At 37.7% G+C, this 18850-nt stretch overlaps 1 protein-coding gene and 1 long non-coding RNA gene across 4 annotated transcripts in view; one reads left to right on the forward strand and one right to left on the reverse strand.

Annotated features, from left to right (window-relative positions):
• Positions 1-1212: 1212 nt before the first annotated feature.
• On the reverse strand, positions 1213-18631 carry LOC129453942 (uncharacterized). Of its 3 annotated transcripts, XM_073865662.1 has the most exons (3): positions 17915-18631; positions 11779-12750; positions 1217-3777 (listed from the first exon to the last, which is right to left on the reverse strand). In XM_073865662.1, the coding sequence occupies exons 1-3, from the start codon at positions 18249-18251 to the stop codon at positions 2117-2119; spliced, it is 2970 nt and encodes a 989-aa protein (XP_073721763.1). In that variant the 5' UTR covers positions 18252-18631; the 3' UTR covers positions 1217-2116. The 3 variants fall into 3 exon arrangements, with proteins under 3 accessions (XP_073721765.1, XP_073721764.1, XP_073721763.1); XM_073865664.1 differs by lacking the exons at positions 11779-12750; positions 17915-18631 and adding an exon at positions 11377-11523 and having other exon boundaries at positions 1213-3777; XM_073865663.1 differs by lacking the exon at positions 11779-12750 and having other exon boundaries at positions 1216-3777.
• Positions 18070-18850, forward strand: part of LOC141363124 (uncharacterized) — a 127609-nt gene continuing 126828 nt past the window's right edge. Inside the window, exon 1 of the long non-coding RNA XR_012368631.1 lies at positions 18070-18177. This is a non-coding gene — a long non-coding RNA (uncharacterized lncRNA). The remainder of the gene's footprint in view (positions 18178-18850) is intronic.

The following is an 18850-nucleotide window of genomic DNA, read 5'->3' on the forward strand; positions in this document are numbered from 1 at the left end:
TTGACAGCCCTAATTTATATATTAAGTATTTATATTTATATATAATATAAATTATACATAAATATACAAATGTATATACACATGTAAACATTGCTTAAATATATACATGCATGTGTGTGCATTTAACTATACAAAGTTATTATATACAGTACACACACATATATGATGTAAACAAAAACTTTTATTCTGCTATAGATTAATCGCGATTAATTGATATGCATCCCTAATTACTAGGAATGAAAACAAACAATAGTTCTGATTTGCAGAACAAGATTGTTGAGCTTTACAAAATAGAAAGTGGCTGTAAGAAAAGAGTTGAAGCATTGAAAATCCCAATTTCCACCATTAGGGTTAGAATTAAGAGGTTCCAATCAACTAAAGATGTTACAAACATGTCTGGAAGAGGATGTGTGAGTGCCCAAAGACTCTCCGAAAATCACAGCTGGAGAATTGTAGAGATTAGTTGAGTCTTGGGGTCAGAAACATAAGCCCCTCCATCAGCTTAGGTTGGTCAGGTGAATTTCACAAAAATTATCCTTATTCATTCAAAAACAAATTCCAGCATATTTAGTTGTTAGTCACAACTTTTTAGCAGCAAACCCAACATGTGCACAAACAGGGATAAAAAAGTACCCCTAGCCTACAGTTAAATATACTGCTCGATCTTTAATGTTGTGGGTGTGTTTTTCTGCTGGAGATCTTGTTAAGATGCATGGCATCATGGCCCTGTGTGAAAAAGTGCTCGCCCCCTAAACTTAATAACTGGTTGGGCCACACTTAGCAACAACAACTGCAATTAAACATTTGCATTATCCAACATAACTTACAATGAGTCTGTTATAGCAGTGTGGAGGAATTTTGTTCCACTCATCTTCGCAGAATTGTTGTAATTCAGCCCCATTGGAGGGTTTTTCAGGCATGAACCACATTTTTAAGGTCACGCCACAGCCTCTCAATAGAATTGAGGTCAGGATTTTGACTAGGTCACTCCAAAGTTTCATTTTGTTTTCTTCAGCCATTCAGAGGTGGACTTGCTGCTGTGTTTTGGATCAGTGTCCTGCTAGAGAACATGAACACAAACAGATGGCAGACTTTCAGGTTTTTTGTAAAGAAAGCAGAATTTATTTCTGCTCCTGATTAAGCTCCCACTTTTCTTATTGTTGGAGATTACCCGCATTGACTTGACTTAAAATTATTATATGCCCATTTTGGATGATAATTTTTAATACAAAGAGCAAATAATATCACAGTTATGATCTGATCAGTATAACACTTTTTAAATAAAAAGACATTTATTTTCTATTGTGACATTTCATTTGATAATGATAATATTAATTATAATGTTCACCTGCCTAGGAATTTGTCAAATATGAATTTTATTTCAACTTGCACAGCTGTGAATGAGGGAAAATAAGAAATGTCAGAAAGTTAATCACAGCGATGAATCAAAGCAAATGTTCAAGGCCATTTAATGAGTTTGGCTGTGGATGCTTTGGAAGTTCCTCATAAAACTGTTGAGCAAAGACTGATTGACAAGAATTAAGATTATCCCGATAACAGTCAGTTTGTGTTGTTTTTGATCACACTTTACCTAATTACATTTACTTAATCTTACACATTTTGTTGACTAAAATTTCATGGCATTTAGTTGACTAAAACAATTCTGATGACTAAAATATGACTACAACTAAATTACATTTTAGTCAAAAGACTAAGACTAAAACTAATTCAAGATCTGCTGTCGAAATTAACACAGCTTTTAAGTGACCAGTGGCCGGTTGCATAAACATAGCCGTGACGTTAAGACTGCATCTTAAGTATGATTCTGACTAACTAGCAATTAGTTAGGGCTAATCAGTCTTATTATTTGGATTTAAATTAGACCAATCTACCTTTCTATGTAACATACTTAAAACAGTTATGACCAGTCTTGAAGAAAAAAATTCATGACTAACTTTTAAAGCTAGTCTTAAAGTTTTATGCAACCGGCCACTGACCCAGTACACGGTTTATGTAAAGTCTTTAACGTGTATGAGTTTTCTGGTGTTTCACTAAATGTTCATATTGACTAAAACTCCTGTGTGAACTCTGAGGTGAGATGTTTCAGAGAAGCTCTTCACACAATGATGTAAGGTTTCTCTCCAATGTGAATTTTCTCATGAACTTTTAAGGCATGTGACCAAGAAAACGTCTTTTCACAATGAGAGCATTTGTAAGGTCTTTCACCTGTATGAGTTCTCCGGTGTTTTACTAAATAGCAATGTTGACTAAAACTCTTCCCGCAGACATCACAGTGATGAGGTTTCTCTCCAGTGTGAACTCTCAAATGACTTCTCATTGAACTTGAATCAGTGAAGCTTTTACCACATTGAAAGCAGACGTAAGGTTTCTCTCCAGTGTGAACTCTCTCATGGATTTTTAAGGAACCTGACTGAGCAAAAGTTTTTTCACACTGAGAGCATTTGTAAGGTTTTTCACCTGTATGAGTTCTTTGGTGTCTCACTAACTGTTCGTGTTGATTAAAACTCTTTCCACAATCATAACAGCGATGAGGTTTCTCTCCAGTGTGAACTCTCTGATGAACTGTAAAAGTACTTAAAGCAGTGAAGCTTTTTCCACATTGAGAGCAGAGGTAAGGTTTCTCTCCAGTGTGAACTCTCTCGTGGGCTTTTAAGTTATTTGACTGAGCAAAAGTCTTCTCACACTGAGAGCATTTGTAAGGTCTTTCACCTGTATGAGTTCTCTGGTGTGAAACTAAACTGCCATGTTGACTGAAATTCTTCCCACAAACACTGCAGTGATGAGGTCTCTCTCCAGTATGAACTCTTTGATGACCTCTCAAAGAAGATGGATCAGTGAAGCTCTTTCCACATTGAGAGCAGACGTAAGGTTTCTCTCCAGTGTGAATTCTCTCGTGGGCTTTTAAGTTACCTGACTCGGCAAACATCTTCCCACACTGAGAGCATTTATAAGGTCTTTCACCTGTATGAGTTCTCTGGTGTGAAACTAAACTGTAAAGTTGACTGAAACTCTTCCCACAAACACTACAGTGATGAGGTTTCTCTCCAGTGTGAATTCTTTGATGAAATCTCAAATGAGATGGATCAGAGAAGCTCTTTCCGCATTGAGAGCAGACGTAAGGTTTCTCTCCAGTGTGAACTCTCTCATGGAGTTTTAAGGAATATAATCGAGCAAAAGTCTTCTCACACTGAGAGCATTTGTAAGGTTTTTCACCTGTATGAGTTCTCTGGTGTATCCCTAAATGGTAACGTTTTCTAAAACTCTTCTCACAAACATTACAGTGATAAGGTTTCTCTCCAGTGTGAACTCTCTGATGAACCATGACTTGAGATGGCCTAGCGAAGCTCTTTCCACATTGAGAGCAGACGTAAGGTTTCTCTCCAGTGTGAACTCTCTCATGGGTTTTTAAGGAATATAACCAAGAAAACGTCTTCTCACAATGAGAGCATTTGTAAGGTCTTTCACCTGTATGAGTTCTCTGGTGTGAAACTAAACTGCCATGTTGTCTGAAACTCTTCCCACAAACATTACAGTGATGAGGTTTCTCTCCATTGTGAACTCTTTGATGAACAATAAGACTTTCTTTGGTTCTGAAATATTTGTCACATTCACTGCAGTTGAAAGGTTTGTCGCCACTGTATTTCCTCATGTGATTGTTCAGATTAGAAGAAGATGCATAAACCTTCCCACATTGAAACTGGTTCTTCTTCTTGTCTGTGTGCTCTTCTTCATCCGAACATGATTCACTCTTCTCATCTAAAAGAAACATAATACACTTTTTAATTCTCTTTTCACTTTAAAGCTCTAATCAGGCTTGTGTGCAAGTCTGCAGTAGGGATGGGAATTGATAAGAATTTAACGATTCCGATTCCATTATCGATGTTGCTTATTGATCCGATTCCTTATCGATTCTTTTATCGATTCTCATTGGGTGAGGGAATAAGCATAAATTTGTATGTTTGTATTAACTCACTTTAATATCTGATCAGAAGACACAGAACAGAGTATACACACATTATGTGTAGCAACCTCAGAAGAAACTTAAAAGTAGGTGAGCTACTTCTTAAAGTAAAGTCCAGGAACCTATAGCCTAGGGCAGTGTTTCTCAACCAGTAAATATGTGGTAGGACTAGGAATTAATAAAACAGAACTAGACTGACATAAAACATGCAACTTTTGGTCATGCATGCATTTGTTATTTTCTTTTGAAAAGATATGATGCTGGACAAAATACAGCAAATTAACATACTGAAATGCAGAGACATCTACTGTGGCAAACTGATGCAAACCCTTTACCACAAACTTAATCACTGCTCGGCAGAGGTGGACACTACTTGAGTATTATAGAATCTGTGCTTTATCAGAGTGTTGTCTTGGTATAAAATTTTCTTTACTTTACAAAAAATGTTTACTACATTCTAAAGAATAGAATCATAATGTGTATTCCTTTTATATTCCATATTAAAATTTATTTAATACATAATTACATAAAATTGTGTACTTTTCTTGAGTAAAAGTACAAAAGTACTTTTTACATTAAAAGTAAAAAACATTACTAGATTTTTAATGTACTTAAATATTAAATATAAACCAAAATAAATATAAACCAAACTTGAAATTATGAAATGTAGTGGAGTTTAAATTATGATAATATGCTTTGGAATGTATGTTTTCAAAAAAAAAAAAACTGATAAAATACAAATACTTAAAAATGTACTTTTAAGTAGAAATATTTAAGTAGTGTCCGCCTCTACTGCTCGATGAAATGTGTTTATCCTCGCCTCGGTCAGTTTATTCCTCCCTGCCTCTGTAAACGGAGTAGCTGGAGGTGCACGAGAGATACTTTCTGTAGCCTCTGAGACAGTGTGAGAGCCAGCCAGACTCAATATGATGGACAATGACAACAGAGATTATCCGTATAGTAAATGTTTACATAATGAAATGGCACTCACATTAACATTAACACATTACCTTCGGCATTAATAACAGATGGCGGCCCGTTAGCTCCGCTTGTGTAATAGTGTATTAAACGCGACAGTCCTGCAACCTCCTGCAACGTGACCGTATTGTCGTATTTTCGTGTGAAATAGAAGTTATTGATTCAACTGTTTCAGTGTTTCATGAAGCTTCACCTCTGCCCACCACTAAATATAACCAAACTTTGGATCGTTCTGCCTCGATGGATGCAATGTTTGCTGCGTTCTAAACCAAAACAACAGCACATGTGTGACGTCATGACACATTTGCAACGAGCGGAACCGATAAGCGGAATCGTTAAGCAGGCATGCTAACAATTCAAAGGAATCGATTCACTGGAAGAAGAACCGGTTCTCGATTCCCATCCCTAACGATGGGTGTAAATGCCATTAGATCTCATATGCAGTTCAATAGTCCCAAATCAGCTGTAAAAGTCAGGCACAGTCAAGGCCGCCTTAATGCACGGGCTTACCTGGGCTGAAGCCCAGGGGCCTCCCAAGTTCAAGGGCCTCCCAAGTTTGCGTTCATGATGAGCTGAAAAGGTCATATTGTTTTGTAACTTGTCAGGTTTTCTGTCAATCACTCTAATTGCACGTTTCATGGCTGCTGATTGGTCCGTTGTAACTTAACGTGAAATAAAATGTTAGACGTAATATATTTTTTATTCCGCGTAATGTAATTAAGTGCGCGTTGTCAACTTGACATTCCTGCACGTTAGACTGAGTGTGACAGAGAAACGGGAAATAATCCACCAACAAATGAAAGAGTAATTTCTGAAATTTCATAATAAGCACCAGTGAGGTGCAGGTCTCTCTCTCTCTCTCTTTCTTGCGCGCGCTCGCTCGTTCGCTCTCTCTGTGCTCGCCTCGTTCAGCTGAGTCTCTGCATGCAGAAGTCTCTCCAAACGTGCACAAGAAACTGTGCCGCTATATTAAGAAAGGAGTTCCCGCACATAATGCTGTTAGTTGTTATAAAGTTTAAGTTTACTCGCGTTTATATCAGTGACGCGTGCGCGGCTGGAACGATGTAGTTTGACGCGATGTTAGCTCAAAGTACACACATCTGTTGGTAGAAAGACGAGAAAGAGACGCAACGGTAAAGGTGCAAGTCTAAGAAAGTAAAGAGCGACAAGACCATCTCAAATGATCATCCCCTGATAGCACCATTCATATTTATAATCTCATTATCTAAAGATCTTATATACAGGTATGTTCCCTGTCTGTCTTCATACTTGGTCGTTTTACATGCTTATGTATGCATACATACTAAATACAATGCATACTATATCTTCAATAGCCTACAAAATAAATAAATGATTAAAAAACAAGATTCTGTCTATAAAGACTTATCTTTTGTTATCATTAATGCATTTTCACTTTAAAACTAACTTTAACTCATTATATTTTTAAAACTGTGGTGAGCATTTAGTTAGTGAGTGGCAATTTTCTGCAAATGTGCATATTCCAAAAACTATATAAATATAAAGCTTATAAACATATATATTTTCACACATTTTGGTTTTATTATCACCACATGTTGCTGTGTGTGGTTGTTAAAGGCGGAGTCCATGATGTTTGAAAGCCAATGTTGATATTTGAAATCACCTAAACAAACACGCCCCTACCCCAATAGAATCTGGACCTTCTGTTGATAGACCCGCCCCACACATACGCAAACTGGCATTTGATTTGATTTGATTGGCTATAAGTGTGTTTTGGTAGTCGGCCCGTCTCCTTCTCCAAACCGTTTTTCAAACATCGTGGACTCCGCCTTTAAATAAAGTGTCTTGTGTTTATGCTCAAGTGGGCTCAGTGATATGTTAATAATGATATTATGGTGTTTTCTGGCTCAAAGAGGGAAAACTCACTGTTGTATGTCTCGAAAGAAACTAATGCATTTTGATATGTAGATTACCTAGATATTACACTTAAAAAAAAATTAGACCATAAATCGAGGGGAAGGGGGGCCTACAAAACCTCTTAGCCCCGGGGCCTCACATTAGGTTAAGGCGGCCCTGCGCACAGTGGTTAACTAAATCTAGGTACTTTTCTGTGACCGACAAAGTAACCTCAGGCAGTACTGCTACAACAGCTGCTTCTGTTACTGAAGGGAAGTCGTGCGACCTTCGAGCGGCGTTTGGTTCAAATGTGATGCTGCAGGCTGAGGTGTCTGAGCTCTGCCATGCAGCACCACTAGTACTCATTAGGGCTGCACGTTTTCAAGTTTTTAATTAACCGTTAACCGACACCCTTAGCGGTTAATACTCGGTTAACCATATTATGCGCAAGGCAACCCAGAGATACAGACACACGAGAAAGGGGTAGTTATTAATTTTTAACACCTTTAATAACTGGTTGGACCACATTTAAAACAAAATTAATTTATAGAAATAAAACGCAGCGTAAGGACAGAGCAGCTTAAGTATGTCACTGACTTTTGCGTTCGCGGGGATGGTAGGCTGGGCGAAGATACTCGCAGGCTCCGCGGCCGCCTCTCCATGATGCCCGGGTGTTGGCTGGGTTTGCCGCGATAGTCAGTGAAACGGTGATTCCCGGTGCTTCAGCCTCTCACCGGTTAGATCACTTGCCCACCCCGACACCGTCTTTAACCTCTTAAACCCTAAGGACCCAGTCCCGGGGACAAAATTTCGTATTTTGACTCAAATAAAATATTCTTTTAATCTTTAATGGTCCATCATGGACCCCAGTAACACATATGAGATACTGTTTGAAAGCTTAGACTCTCTACTTTCTCCAGATATGCATCACTTTGAGAAATCTTTTACTGTAAGAAAGTTATTTACACTTAATTTACACTATCACCCCCCCCATAATTTTGTATATGATTTAATATTCACATATTTCATATTTTTCAAGTATGACAAACATGGGCAAGTCTTATATCAAATGAAAGCTCTCATTCTCAGGAATAAGGCTACAGCGTTATTTTTGTTCTATTATTAACACATATCCAACAATAGTTGAATGAATAATGATGTAAAAAATCGTCTTTTGTAAACATATGGGAAAATTGAGTGTGGACTGCCTCAGATAGCACAGATAGCCACAAATAATACACCATCTTTTCTCTTAGGTCCTACTCTAAAAAATGAGTCCATTCACAGCATTTTCTTAGGTTGTGTGCATGAATAATCCCTTGTTATTTATTATATGTCCAAAACAAAAAATTAATATTTATATGAAAAATGTATTTTCGGACACTTCAGTAAAATGAAAATAACTTTTGAATGCGACATGCTAAAGAGATCATTCTTTTTTTGGGTGTTTACTGTCTGCTGCTGGTAACAACCAGAACTGTCTGCAGTCTGCTAGAGCACCCACAACCAGAGTTATACACTATCAAAGGCAGTATTTACAACATAAAAAAAGAAAATTTGGTGTTTCATCATATGGAAAACAACATAAATAACACTATTTGTCACAAACAGCAGCTTTTTATGTAACTTCAAAGGGTTTTCTTTAAAATGATATAAAGAAATTGCATTTATTCCACTGTATGTGGTTAATGGAGCACTTTAAATGTTTTTAGGCAGAAATTGTATACAAAAAGGGTATTATTCCTCCAATCAGTTGGAGTAAAATAACTTTTGCAGACATTATGATAGAGAAAAAAATCTTTTTTCCTCTGTAAGCTGGCAATTGCTGGAATCAAACAAAACTGTCTGCAGGGAGCTGAGGCACTCAGGGCCAGAGTTATACACTTTTAAATAAAAACTTTAGAAAAAAAAACATCAAAAAGCGCCTATTTATTTTTGTGTTTATTAGAGGACTGACATCACATACAACCATGTTTAGCACTTTCAACAGTGTTTTATGTAATTTCAAAGGGTTTCCTGTAAAATGATACCAAACATTTGTATGTAAACCTCTGCATGTGGGTATGGGAAGCTTTTGAAATTGGGTAGGCCAAATCCAGGCGAAAATCCCCAAAATAGCTTCAGGGTGGAAGAAGTTAATCGTCGTTTTGATATTTTCTTGTAATTAAATCATTTAGCTTCGTTAGAGAGAGCAAACACTTATAACTGAATGTGTCTGCTGCATGAATTCACAGCAGAGCTGAACGCGCGTCACAGAGCAGCAGGTGTCAGATTTCATTTATTTCTGTCAGAGTTTGCGAGGCGAGCTGAATGACCAGATGATGACAGAAGGCGCGTGCTTACTCGTTTTTGTTATAATGCACATATATGATGTTTAATATAAGCGAGATAGTTTTGTTGTATTTTTTATCAAGAAAAATAATAAACCCATAATTCAAGCAGCGCTTTATGGAGGAGTAGCCGGTTGCACTGCTTGGAACTGGCGAGTTCTGCGAGAATTACCTGCGCACATTGACTCAAGCACTTAATTAAACCAGCTGTTTATTCATAAGCACGCAAATTCATACGCGATTTAATGCAGCTTACACAAGCGCTGCATTTAAACAATTGCGTAATTCAAAAGTGAAAGTAAAATGCGCACGTCTGCATGCATTAACCGGTGGGAAAATTCTGTCACCGCAGCAACCCTAGGTTGTACATGAAGTATATAAGCACTGCATTGCAATACTTGCATTTTGCCCTGTCATTCTCGATTTTAAAGTGCTCCCATGCTGTGCTTTTCTTTGCCCGCTTCATATTAGAAAACTGCTACTACTTGTGGACATTACAAATGTCTGGGAGCGCTTTGGCGGTCTCTGGTGGTGCAAAAATGTATTACAACTAAATTCAATGCACGTCATTGGTGCCACTTAACCGAGCAAAATGTTTCACTCGGTTAAACAATTTTTAACGGTTAATCGGTTAACCATGGACACCCCTAAGCTGAAAGCAACTTTCAGTAAAGTGTAAGACTTATTCTTAAGTGCTGACTTAAGTGCCGCAAACTGAGGACTACAATGATTTCAACCTAAAATGTCTGCCCTTAACCTCGGAATCAGCCAATAGAATGCAGGCAATGTTATACAGTCACAGCAGCATGTGACACCATACATTTATGAATCATGAAGACATTACAATTATATAAGTATTTAAATATTTTAATTTAAATTTGCTTAAAAAAATGTTTAACAATATTACAAATAACCATTTTGCACCATTTTGATTAAGTTTTTAACATGTTAATGAAATAGACAAACATAATGTTATTTAAAAAATTAAGATGATCAATCACATTATTTTAACTGTAAAACGTAAAAGCGACTAAAAAATTTGGTAACACCTAATATTTAAACATTTTTAACTTTAATTATTTCACTTAAAATGAGAAAATTTAAGTTGATAAAACATCATATTTTTTAGGCCTTATCAATAATTTTATTCAACTTTAACTTTTTACAGTGTATATTATGCACATTTTTATACCATTTAAGTATGCTGTCTTGATAATCCCATAAAATAGCTTGGTACTGTGCAAGCAAGTTTTACTACATCTTATCCATTTTATTCTGTATATTATATTGTGTAACATAATATACATTGTATAAAAAACTCTATACTTTTTATATTTCATAATATAATATCTACTTTCTTTATACTACTAACTTGTATTTACTGTAAATTTGATATTTTGCAACAATGCAACAAGAAATTTGTCAAAAGTGCTATAGAAATACATTTGAATAAAAGTAATTCTAACACATTTTTTGTTGTAAAATGCATGATCTCCGCCTCTCTGCTGCCCTCTTGTTACTTTTAACTAGGTTAAGAGACCTCTCCAGCTCTCTTAAATAATTTAGGAGCTGAGACCTAGTCTTAACACTTAGGAGGCTTTATAAATCAAACTTATTCTTAAGTCTAGGAATAAGAGTAAAATGACGTCATTCTTAGAATTTTGACACAGTTAAGATTAAAATTTACTCTGAGTGGCTTTATACATACGGGCCCAGTTATTTATTCTAAAAACTACATAAAAAATTATTTGTTCATATTTTTCGTCAAAACTAAAAAAAGTCTGTAGAAATAAAATGTATGTTTTTTAATGCCATGTAAAGCCTTTATTTTCGAAAAAACTAAAACTAAATTGCATCTTAGTCAGAATACTATGACTAAAACCAATTTGAAATCTACTGTCAAAATTAACACAGCTTTTAAGTAACCTGACCAAGTTCATGGCTTTCGTAAAGTCTTTAAAGAGTAACTAAAACCTAAACAAACTTTTTTTAGTTAATGATCTGTAAGAATGATCCTTTATTAGTGCTGTTCATTGATTTTAGTAAGTTTTTTTGACATTAAGATATAAAGTGTTTCAATACTGCAATATATGGTGTAAAAACGTCTAAGTGCTGCCCTCTTCAGGTTGAACGGTGGCTACTGCAGTTTAATTTTCCTATTGGATGTTGGGTCCAAAAAATGACTCGTGACGTAAGCAGGTTCAAGCTCACCACGCCCTTGTTACGATCTCACCACACACTTGGTATGAGCTTAGTTCGTCCCCTCCATCTCCGTTGGGATCTGCCCACTTTTCTTGCATTTTTCAAATATTGCCAGTGGGTGGAGTCAGGCTTTGACCAGGGGTTTAGTTACGCTTTAACCTGTATGAGTTTTCTGGTGTCTCACTAAATAGTCTTGTCGACTAAAACTCTTCCCACAAACACTGCAGTGATGAGGTGTCTCTCCAGTGTGAACTCTCTGATGGACTCTAAAAGCAAATGAACTAGAGAAGTTCTTTCCACATTGAGTGCAGACGTAAGGTTTCTCTCCAGTGTGACTTCTCTCGTGGACTTTTAAGGAATTTGACCGAGCAAACGTTTTCTTGCACTGAGAGCATTTGTAAGGTTTTTCACCTGTATGAGTTCTCTGGTGTGACACTAAATTGATATGTCGACTGAAACTCTTTCCACAAACATTACAGTGATGCGGTTTTTCTCCAGTGTGAACTCTTTGATGAACTCTGAAAGTACTTGGATCAGTGAAGCTCTTTCCACATTGAGAGCAGACGTAAGGTTTCTCTCCAGTGTGAATTCTCTCGTGGGCTTTTAAGTTACCTGACTCGGCAAACATCTTCCCACACTGAGAGCATTTATAAGGTCTTTCACCTGTATGAGTTCTCTGGTGTGAAACTAAACTGTAAAGTTGACTGAAACTCTTCCCACAAACACTACAGTGATGAGGTTTCTCTCCAGTGTGAATTCTTTGATGAAATCTCAAATGAGATGGATCAGAGAAGCTCTTTCCGCATTGAGAGCAGACATAAGGTTTCTCTCCAGTGTGAACTCTCTCATGGGTTTTTAAGGAATATAACCAAGAAAACGTCTTCTCACACTGAGAGCATTTGTAAGGTTTTTCACCTGTATGAGTTCTCTGGTGTGTCATTAAATTGTCATGTTGACTAAAACTCTTCCCACAGACATTACAGTGATGAGGTTTCTCTCCTGTGTGATCTCTCTGATGAACATCAAGATTTCCTTTGGTTCTAAAATATTTGCCACATTCATTGCAGTTGAAAGGTTTTTCACCACTGTGTGTCCTCAAGTGTCTTTTCAGCTGAGATAAGAAGTCAAAATCTTTCCCACATTGCTCACAGTGAAACTTCTTGTCTGTGTGGTCTTCTGAATGAAGTTTCTTCTCTTGTAAGGTAGTAAAGCTGATCTCAGATCTGGTGAGTTTCTGTTCTGTGTGTTTTCTCTCATGTCTCTCTAAATGTCTCTGTGAGCTGAATGTCTTTCCACAGGTGATGCAGGAAAGAGTTTGTTCTGCCCGTCGCTCTTTTGATGTTGAGGACGTTTCTCCATCAGAACATGATTCACTTCTCTCATCTAAAAGAAACATAATAAAACTTAAAATTCTTTTTTCACTCGGGTGGTACTCAGACGGTAATGGTTTCTCATGGGCACGGCACATAGTCAATTTACAATGGGTAGTCAAGGATTTTATTGCTGTTCGAATCCAGAATGTCAAGTCAAGTCTGTGATTTATATAGGGCTTTTCACACTTGTTTAATTTTTTCAAAGCAGGTTTACATTTCTAAACCAGGAGAAAACAGAGAAATCGGTGGACAGCAAAAGCTGCAAAGTACAACGGCTAAGATTAAACCGTACTAGCGAGCGCAGTAATAATGTAACATATAGAAAAGAGTTTTAAGAGAAATAAACCCTAATTTTATTAAGATAAAAAGTCATTTGGAGAAAGAAACCCTCTACAGAGAGCCAGACAGTTGATTATATAGAGCAGGGTGGTGAATGTCAGCGCTGGAGAGCCGCAGTCCTGCAGATTTTAGCTCCAACCCTGATTAAACCTTTCCTGCCTATAGCTTTCTAGTAACTGTTTAGACCTTGATTAGCCTCTGCAGATGTGTTTGATTAAAGCTGGAGCTAAACTGCGCACTACAGGACTGACATTCGCCACCCCTGCTATATAGGATATACTATATACAGTGAGGAAATTAAGTATTTGAACACCCCCTGTTATTTTGCAAGTTCTCCCACTTAGTAATCATGGAGGGGTCTGAAATTGTCATCGTAGATGCATGTTCAGTGTGAGAGACAGGATCTAAAAAAAATCCAGAAATCACAATGTATTATTTTTTAATTATTTATTTGTATGATACAGCTGCAAATAAGTATTTGAATAGCTAAGAAAATCAATGTTCCTCCACACAGATCTTCTCTAGATCAGTCAGGTTTCTGGCCTGTCGCTGAGAAACACAGAGTTTAAGCTCCCTCCAAAGATTCTCTATTGGGTTTAGGTCTGGAGACTGGCTAGGCCACGCCAGAACCTTGATATGCTTCTTGCAGAGCCACTACTTGGTTATCCTGGCTGTGTGCTTCAGGTCATTGTCATGTTGGAAGACCCAATCTTGATTCATCTTCAATGCTCTAATTGAGGGAAGGAGGTTGTTCCCCAAAATCTCACAATACATGGCCCCGGTCATCCTCTCGTTAATACAGTGCAGTTACCCTGTCCCATGTGCAGAAAAAAAAACCCAAAGCATGATGCCACCACCCCCCCATGCTTCACAGTAGGGATGGTGTTCTTGGGATGGTACTCATCATTCTTCCTCCAAACACATTTAGTGGAATAATGACCTATTTTTTATTAGTTCTAATTTGATCTCATCTGACCACATGGCTTTCTCCCATGACTCCTCTGGATCATCCAAATGGTCATTGGCAAACTTAAGACGGGCCTGGACATGTGTTGGTTTAAGTAGGGGAACCTTCCGTGCCATGCATGATTTCAAACCATGACAACGTATTACCAACAGTAACCTTGGAAACTGTGGTCTCAGCTCTTTTCGGGTCATTGACCAGCTCCCCCCATGTAGTTCTGGGCTGATTTCTCACCTTTCTTAGGATCACTGAGACCCCACGAGGTGAGATCTTGCATGGAGCCCCAGTCCGAGGGAGATTGACAGTCATATGTTTAGCTTCTTCCATTTTCCAATGATTGCTCCAACAGTGGACCTTTTTTCACCAAGACACTTGGCACTTTCCCTGTAGCCCTTTCCAGCCTTGTGGAGGTGTACAATTTTGTCTCTAGTGTCTTTGGGGAGCTCTTTGGTCTTGGCCATGTTAGTAGTTGGATCTTACTGATTGTATGGGGTGAACAGGTGTCTTTATGCAGCTAACGACCTTAAACAGGTGCATCTAATTTAGGATAATAAATGGAGTGGAGGTGGAAATTTTAAAGACAGACTAAGGCTATGTCCCCACGAAGCCGGTGCATTCCCTATCCGATCATTTTTTTTCCTTGCTCTAAAAAAATAATCCGTAAACACGAAACCACTAAAACCGACTGAAAGCGGTGTAGTATATATGCCGGACCAGTATGGGGCGCTGTACTTCTGCCACAGATATACACTATACACAGAGAAGAAGACTTTGAGCATGCGCATAACCAACGTATGGTGTTGTCCATTATTGCTTGTTGGTCACCACAATTGCATAGAAGCAATAGATTTTGCTGTAATAAAGCTAGTAGGCTTTAGTAGCTTCTGTAGCACGAACACAATCACGTAGTCCGCTGTTATTGTTGTTGCTGTTACGTGTGACGCTTCCGACACTTGATGTGATGACATTTTCGCTTCACAAAATATACGGATTAGCTGTACAGACGAAACCGCAAGGGTGTCGGTTTGAGATTTATCCACTTTAGGACCCGAATTCAAAAAATAGTGGATTCAGTCTCCCAAAACGCCGGATTCGTGTGGATGAAACACCAATACGATAACAAATTTATACGTATACAGTGATACGCGTCTCCGTGTGGACAGCCCCTAACAGGTCTTTGAGGGTCAGAATTAGCTGATACTAGCTGATAGACAGGTGTTCAAATACTTATTTGCAGCTGTATCATTCAAATAAATAGTAAAAAAATCATACATTGTGATTTCTGGATTTTTTTCAGATTATGTCTCTCACAGTAGACATGCACCTGATGACAATTTCAGACCCTTCCATGACTTCTAAGTGGGAGAACTTGCAAAATATTAGGTTGTTCAAATACTTATTTTTCTCACTGTATACGATACTATATTATAAAATGTTATGGGAAATAAAATATTTAATATACATATATACAAAATACAAGTAAATTAAAAAGGAAGCGGTTGGTGGTCGCTGTGCAGACAGCTTCACAGCAGCAGAAACTGTCTGTTAGTCTTAGTGTACTCGGTTTGAGGACGGGAAAAAACTGTAGCTAACTATAGTGGGATAAGTACATTTACTAGACAAATATGAATAATATTCAAAACAAGACACCACCCAAACAAAGTGGTGTCAAAATCTTTTAGTGAGGTGTCAAAAAGCCCGGGCTCCAAACTGACGTTTTTGCTAACGTGTCAGCGTCCTTCATCATACATTTTATGTTCAGTTCATTAAAATTTAAGGAAGCAACTTTTTTTTACTGTTTATGGATCCTACACACCACAGGGATCAGGTGATACACCGCAACAGAGGATATGTCGCATGTGGATGTAAAGTAAAACTAAGTAAAAAGGTACAGTATACTACACTTCACGCTGTCATTATCTATTACAAATTATACACCTGCATAACTAAGATATAGATTAAATGCTGCATAAGTTGTATATGTTTTTCAACAAGACTGAGAGGATGCTAACATTAATAGGCTACCTTAAGCATAGAAAACAACAACAAACAAATACAAAACAATGAGTACACGTCTTGATTGTGGCTGCGTTTTGCCTTAGTTAATACCATTCACATTCGTTATTTTTAACCTTTATTTAACCAGGTAAGTCAATTGAGAACCAGTGCTCATTTACAATGATGACCTGGCACATTTGTAGTGTTTTGTAATAGGCTATTACGGTCAATAATTAAAGCTTTCTTTTAGGAATATCTGCATTTAGCCTTCATGCAGCTGAGAGAAATGTACAAACAGTTAAGGTTAACTCATTTTTATCATCATTGAAATACATAATTTGTTATTTTAATTAGATTAATGTGCTCCTAAGGCATTATAAGAAATCACAGGACTGAACAGTGCGATAGTTTTTTTGTTGTAGGGTTGGACAGCGGGTTTTTATACAACGCGAGTAGCACAGAATAGTATTATTGTAATTGACCGCTATTGGATTTTGCCGATAACCGTTATCAGCAAAATCCAATATCGGTCGACCTCTAGATGTCAGAGTCACGAGTGAATTATGAGAATGTGAGCTTTATAAAACAAGCTTGCAAAACTCTTGGGTTAATAAGCCCATGTTAGATTTCTTGATGTCAATGTCAATACGAACTAGACGCGAATGAGGTAGAATCGTGTCTAAACACCTCATTTGTGCCGCAACCTCCAGAACCGTGTCAAAGCGTCTTCACATTTATTTAACATTGAAATCACTCGCGCTTGACTAGGGATGTTAACAATTAATCGATCTTCGATTAATTGATGATAAGAATTAAATCAAACTTAACGATTGTCGAAAAAGCAAGCACGTGTGTGCGGCACCTTTACAAGCACATACACAGTTGGTGAGAAAATTAAACAAGCGCGAAGAAGTTAAACTAGCCATGATCACAACGATGCTCAATGCCAAACACACACACATGGGCTTTGTAACCTCATTCGATACGACGCTGGTTACTAACGCAACGAAATGGCATCTGCAGTGGATCTGAGAGGGTCCGATGCCAAAAATGCAAACACGGAAAGCAAAGACCCTCTTCAGGGAAGCCTACAAGATTAGCATAACAATGCTGCGAACGGTGCTATACACAGGGAAAAAGACCAGAAGACGTTTTTAATAAACAGATTAAAATGTAAAACTTAAATTCTGGCAAAAAACTGTTAAATGTAAACTGTGACTGACTGTCGTTAACTGCAACATATATCATTGATCGTCATCATTATTGACTGGCTGAGGCACTACACGTTAAACACCGTTGCGGGTTTTCTAATGGAAGGTTGAAGTCTTCATAATATAAGCATCTTTGCTGAAAGTACGCCGCAGGTCTAAAGCTGAGGTAACGATGGGAAAAGTGCCCTTTGTGTGTTTCTTGGATATAATTACAACAAGCGGTGTATCAACGACTTAGAAAGCTAGGTGAACAACTAGAAAAATAACACTTGATGATAATGAAACTTTTATTTTGTTATGGACGCACTGACTTTCATCCGACTGTGCGAAGGGCCCGTTATGAGGCGGAGTTTACTATTAGTCATTTTATTTCATTACAAGATTAAATTGATGATTTTTATCAAAACACCAACTACACTAGTGGCTTATTGCACTATTACTGTTAACGATTATTTGATTTTTAAATGATCATCGAATATGAGAAATTGCATAATTTGACATCCCTACACTTGACGCCTCTACCACGGCTGGTGTGAATGCAGCATTAGTAATCAGAAACTAACATTCCCCTAACTTAATCCTGGACTGAGCACCACTGCACGTTTATTCGTGTTTTTATTTATCATACATCTATCTAAAAAAAGACAACATAAGAAACTTACCAGAAGGAATAAAATCGTCGTTGTCCTCATCTTCATCCGCGTTATCTTCATCTGCTGTGGGTTCAGTTTTGAGCCCTAACGTTACTTCTGTGAGTTCCGTTTTTATTTCTGTAGGTTCAGTTTTTATTTCTGTCGGTTCAGTTTTGATCTTCATCATGAGGTTTCTACAGTCGATGAGTTTGACTGAACACATGTTGAGTTTGGTCTGCAGGATCTGCTGCTGTTCTCCAGCGTTACAGACAGAATCCAGAGACTCTGTGGAGGTTTGATCAGTAGATTCATCATCCTGTAAACTCTCATCAGTTTCTTCTGATTTACAGCAAATCACATCCATCATCAACACTAAAATACACGGAGATAAGATTCAACAAACTAAAACAGCGATTGACGCTCGTGTCTCTTCTTCTTTGTGTCTATTGGCGGTTTGTAATCTTATGTAGAGCATTAGCGCCATCTTCTGTTCTTCGATGTGTAAAAGATATCATTTTTTCTCTTCATTGGTTTAACTGCGGCTTGTATGTGACACTGGCTGAATCCGAAATCGCATACTTACTGTGTAGGTACTGAATTTCATTGGGTACCTACTTAACGTGCGCTAAGGCAGTATGTACGTTCGCGTTAAGTATGTACAGCATTCGCCATGTTGACGTTATCATGTGACATATGACGTAGTAGACTTGTCCGAGTTCATGCGGAACCACAAGAACCGACAGGAGGTTGACACAGGGGGGCAGGGTTTCATATTTTCTTGAAGCCGCCCTAGGCACCGCCATTAGCTAGCGGACCCCCACCTGCTCTTAGCATTCCATTGACTCCCATTCATTTTGGCGTCACTTTGACAGTGAATAACTTTACATCTGAGGCGTTTAAAGACTCAATTTGTGCATCAATTATTTCTAAAGAAACACGAAAATGTATAAAAGGCTCCATTACCTT

The sequence above is a fragment of the Misgurnus anguillicaudatus genome, unplaced genomic scaffold, assembly GCF_027580225.2.
Source record: "Misgurnus anguillicaudatus unplaced genomic scaffold, ASM2758022v2 HiC_scaffold_32, whole genome shotgun sequence".
Lineage (NCBI taxonomy): Eukaryota > Metazoa > Chordata > Actinopteri > Cypriniformes > Cobitidae > Misgurnus > Misgurnus anguillicaudatus.